At 35.9% G+C, this 4,906-nt stretch overlaps 1 protein-coding gene across 2 annotated transcripts in view; it reads right to left on the reverse strand.

The window, feature by feature from the left end:
* Nucleotides 1–3,052, reverse strand: part of LOC110457078 (sorting nexin-13-like) — a 37,330-nt gene extending 34,278 nt beyond the window's left edge. For both annotated transcript variants that reach the window (XM_021508173.1, XM_021508174.1), the window contains exons 1-2: nt 2,961–3,052; nt 362–477 (exon numbers count right to left, since the gene is read on the reverse strand). In XM_021508173.1, coding sequence (XP_021363848.1) covers nt 362–477 — 116 coding nt within the window. In that variant the 5' untranslated portion in view covers nt 2,961–3,052. The remainder of the gene's footprint in view (nt 1–361; nt 478–2,960) is intronic.
* Between the last annotated feature and the right edge of the window lie 1,854 nt (nt 3,053–4,906).

Genomic DNA, 4,906 nt, shown 5'->3' on the forward strand with positions numbered 1-4,906 from the left:
CCCCCCCCATCATCATGACACTGTAAACAACAAACAACAACATCCAATCTAAAGTAGCTTCATGTGAAGGTGGAAACTTGCACTGGGTAAATATGGATTTGTTATCAGTGTCCAGTGAATTGACTCACATTTGACTGAGTGAAGTTGAAACTATAATAACAAAGCAAAAAGTTACTTGAAAATAAAGATAAATATACCCCTTGATTTAAACAGCTGAGGGAAAACACCCAGTGTGTCCAGCCTCAACTCTTTTGAATTTCTTTTAATTCAGGATTAAATCCTTTAGTGAATTTCCTCACATTTATAAACTCTCCAATATCCCTGTTGGAAACTCCTTCAGTGTTGGCCATACTTTACTTACCCTGCTATAATGCACAGGACGTAGGAAATACACAGCAACCCGAAAGATCCAAAGGTGACCAGGAACAGAATCAGGCCAAGGACTGGCCACTTCCAGCCTCCATCTAGCCAAGACATCTAGAGACAGAAATTATTTTATATTAAATTTTCATTTTTCTAGAAAGAACAGGGAATTTCAAAAAGTCAAATTTTCCTTATGCATTAAATCAATGTTATCATCATTAGAAAATAACAAAACCCCAGTCAACACACAGCACTACAATACTCATTGTATGTCCTATTATGACACTGGTTTGGTTTATTAGTGTTCTATGTCCTATTAACAGCTATGGTCATTTAAGGACGTGCCAAGTTTCAATGGTGGAAGAAAGCCGGAATTACAGGAGAAAAATGTCAACAACAGTGTTCCGAGTGTAAAAATGCAACAGGGCCAGACCAAAATTCAACCCTGGACCTTCAATAATTATAAATGAATAAATATAATAAATAATCTTTATTTAACGTCTTGTACGTACATTGTCAACAACAAACATTAGCTCTATATCTGTAGAGTTTTAATTACAACGCCGCTATGGGAACAAATGTTGTTTTCATAGCAAAGGAAAATCCACGGGGGAAATTACTGTGCCATCGGAGGGATAACAACTGACCCAATCAGATATCACTTTCTTATCCGCCACAGCTGGGGATCGAATTGAAATTCTTACGAGGGTGAGTGATCTTAAGCTCACGCTTCATTGCACAAATTACAAATGACTTTTCATGTTATAATTAGTGTTCACGGCTACTGAGGCACCCAATTATACTACTGCTCTCACCAAGCTACCTGGTCAACAGTAGTTCCCACGCAGATCAATTGATGGAGCTTTATGTCCTTGTTCTAATTAAAACTAAGCCTTGGACAAAGGTACCTAGTACCAGTCACGCTACAGTTATGGCAAAAAAATGATCAAGTGGCACAGTGGATAGCGCACTTGCCTTTAACAAATGAAGCTGGGATTCAATTCCTGATTGGATGTGAAAAGGTATGAGGTCATCTGCCCGACCAGAAGTTTTTTTCTCCAGGTACTCCGGTTTCCTCCCACTTAAAAACCCTCCAAACTCTAACATCCAGGCCAACAAGCTTAAGAGTGATTACTGAAAAGTATGCCTTGCAATAACTTGTTTCATAATTGTTAAAAAAATAATTTTAAAAGAAAATTCATCAGGGGAGGTTATATATAGTATGCAAGAAAAACAAGTGGATTTATCTATTGTTTCTTGCAACGGGACAGGGATCCTAATTTATTGCTAAGATATGCAACCACACAATTCGCAGTTAAACTTTTCAAGTTTTCTATGAGAACATGTATGACCTCCTGGCAGGTCACAATCTCAGGCAAGCTGCACCAGCAGTTGGGCCGGTAGAAATAATACGTTAACTGGCATTGCATGTGCACTTGTTAATTTTATTTCAAAGTGAACGTAATTTGAAATACGAATTTTGGAAACGAGTCATTGCAAACTCGCCTTCATTGCAATGGTCCCGATTAACTGTTTACGACACAGCTAACGTCACGCTACCACAATTGGTACACTACCCAAATTGGTACATGGACAGAAAATGGTTTGAATAGTACTTTAAAATATTAAATTTGAGCATTTTCATTTGACAGTATAACAAAATAGTTATTTATCAGCATTTCCACTGAATAGTTTTGTTTTCAGGAACATTTTAATAGTACAGGACGACTTCAAACTAAACATATCAGAAAACCAGTAAACATGACATACATGGACGAAATTTTGGACAATTTTGAAGGGGTTAAATATGAGCATGTTTAAATGTTGATTTCTGGTCCTTATAACTGGATATTATAAAAGTGTATGTAAACAAATGAAGTTCAGTATGGTATTTATAAAAGCAATAAATTTTGTTGCAATCGGCACATCAACTAGTAAAATTAAAAACAAGTTTCATAGACTGTGAAGATTGATATAGGTCTAGCCTGTTATCTTATCCATTTATATATATGTTAATATATATATATAATAAAATTTGTTAAAACAATACTCAATAGCCTGTGATATGGTGTACCAATTTGTGTACTAATCAAGGCTGAAAAACGGACGAAATCTCACTGCGAGTTTAGCGTTCTATTTTCAAAAACAAAATACTTAGAATTAAAACTTTTTTTCTGAAAATGAACCACCATAGGTAGTCTTTGTCAAGAATCAAGAAACATTCCAGATACAAGATCTGAATTTTTAAATATCACTAAAAAAACTATCAACGATAGATCATAGTTATTCTAATGAGATGCAAAAGTCAGTGACTGTCAGCTTCATTTTGTACTTTTTTAAATATAGGAGAAAGAATAACGTAAACGAAGAGCATGCATACTTTCACTTGTTAAAATTCAAATTATTCCAAAATAGAAGAGGTGATGACGTTTTCTCGCTGTCACTGTCAGTCATATTGTCAGAGTTAACGTTGAAAAACATGAACATAATCTCCGATTATTCACAGCTGTTGGTTGACATCATTGGTGCGTTTACCGTAAACACACGCTTTCCTATTCAAAATGACAGCTGAGTCCCGTACACGTTCGTCTGCTTACCTTGCACCTTAATGCAGCAGAGACATTACTTAGAATGCATCATATTTGTTGTGAATATCGATGGGGTCTTCCTCCTACGGGTTCCATCTTGAATGAACCTTTCGACCTCTTCAGCCAGCCAATCAAATTTATTTTGACATGAATAGGTGATCTATTTGCAACAAATGTTTTCATTGGTCATATTTAATCGAGCTTCGAAATACTAATACATTGTATGAAAACGGAGATGGCTAATTGCGGAACAAAAAGTAGCAAACTCCAGTAACTATTTTATATGTTATCAATGTTAAAAAAAAATCAATTGTATTTTATTTCATAAATTAATTGAAAAAAATAGCCTCAACTCTGACACAAAGAACAAAATAAAAACTCGACAAAAATGGAGAAAAAAATAGAGATTTTCTAATGCTCATAAATATACCAGGCGTAGCTCCATTGAAGTATTTAATTCTCGGTATTTTATTTGTCTTTATATACAAAAAAAGTGGTAACATAGCTCAAAGTTACCCGGAATAGGAAGCAATATCTGTAATAATGTGAATAATGTTAAGGGTGCAGTGGCGGATCCAGAGGTTTTTGGGCTTCAGGAACCCTCTCCCCGAGCCTGAGAATTTTCTTAAAAAATCAAAAAAATCATGTAATCACCAATTTCCCCACATGGAACCCCTCCTCCCTGAAAATTTGGGGTGGTCGGGTGGCGCAGTTGATAGCGCTCCTGTCATTCACCAAGGCGGTCGGGATTCGATCCACTGATCAGACGCGAAAAGGTGTGGGGTCACCTGCCCGACCACGTGTGTTTTCTCCGTGTACTGCGGTTTCTTCCCAGTTAAGATCCCCGCGCGCTCACATCCGAGCCAACAACGAGAGTGATTAATATATATATATATTTTTTATATAAGTTGAAATAACTTGTTTCATCATTGTTGTAAAATAAAGAAAGTTTATATTTATATACATATATATATATTTAATAATGTTACCAGATTTCAAGGTAGATTAAGCATAACTGTATATATGTAATATATATACGTCCATGGATTAAGTGGAATCCAAAGTTTATGAGTAAAAGGCAAAAAGTAATGCCTTCCATTGATACTGACGCCGGATATAAAACAAGCAAACAATTTATATTCATTCGGCGCGATACTCAAAATTAAAATAATGGAAATAAAATAAGTGTTATAGGACCGGGGAAATTCACGGCCAGATCGGGATTCGAACCCGGGACCTCCGAACTCTAGACGGACGCTCTACCTACCTGATCGCCGATGAACAAGTTAGTCCTGTTCTGCTACATAACTTTAACCATGGATTTAATTTCAATTCATAAAATTTGCATATAAAAACAAGAGATCTCAGAGGGATCTTGGCTTTAGTTTAAATCAATTTTATTGCAACAAAAGACAAATGGATTGGACAATAGTTATTGCAACTTACTTACGTCCTTTCCGTAACAGAAAATATATACAAAATTAATGTGTCACGTAATAACTTAAAACAAATTTATATATATGTATATATCTATATAAGATGTTAAAGATGGGTTACAGCAAAAGAGGTAATGATAGGATTAGGGACACCAACGTATAGTTTTTAAATATGTATTCGAAGAGTTTACTTAAGATCGCGTGTGTGATTTTCCTAATCGAGTCGGCGTAAGTAGTAAGTATACCTAAATAATCTATACACACATATCCTTCTACTTTTGCCTTTATCCTGTGTCACTCCAAGTCCTTCTGTGAATTCCTGCCTTACATACATAGCCGTCTAGATTAGGAAAACCGGACACGCGCTCTTTGTCATAGATATTGATGGACGCTAAGATTGAAGTTAACACATAGATATCGTTGGTGTTGGAAAAAGGGATAGGGACTTGAATAAGAGAGGAGGTGGAGGGGAGAGACAGATGGGAATAGTCGAAGTAGGTATCCTGGTTATTCAATATG

This window comes from Mizuhopecten yessoensis, unplaced genomic scaffold, assembly GCF_002113885.1.
Source record: "Mizuhopecten yessoensis strain PY_sf001 unplaced genomic scaffold, ASM211388v2 scaffold9023, whole genome shotgun sequence".
NCBI classification, from domain to species: domain Eukaryota; kingdom Metazoa; phylum Mollusca; class Bivalvia; order Pectinida; family Pectinidae; genus Mizuhopecten; species Mizuhopecten yessoensis.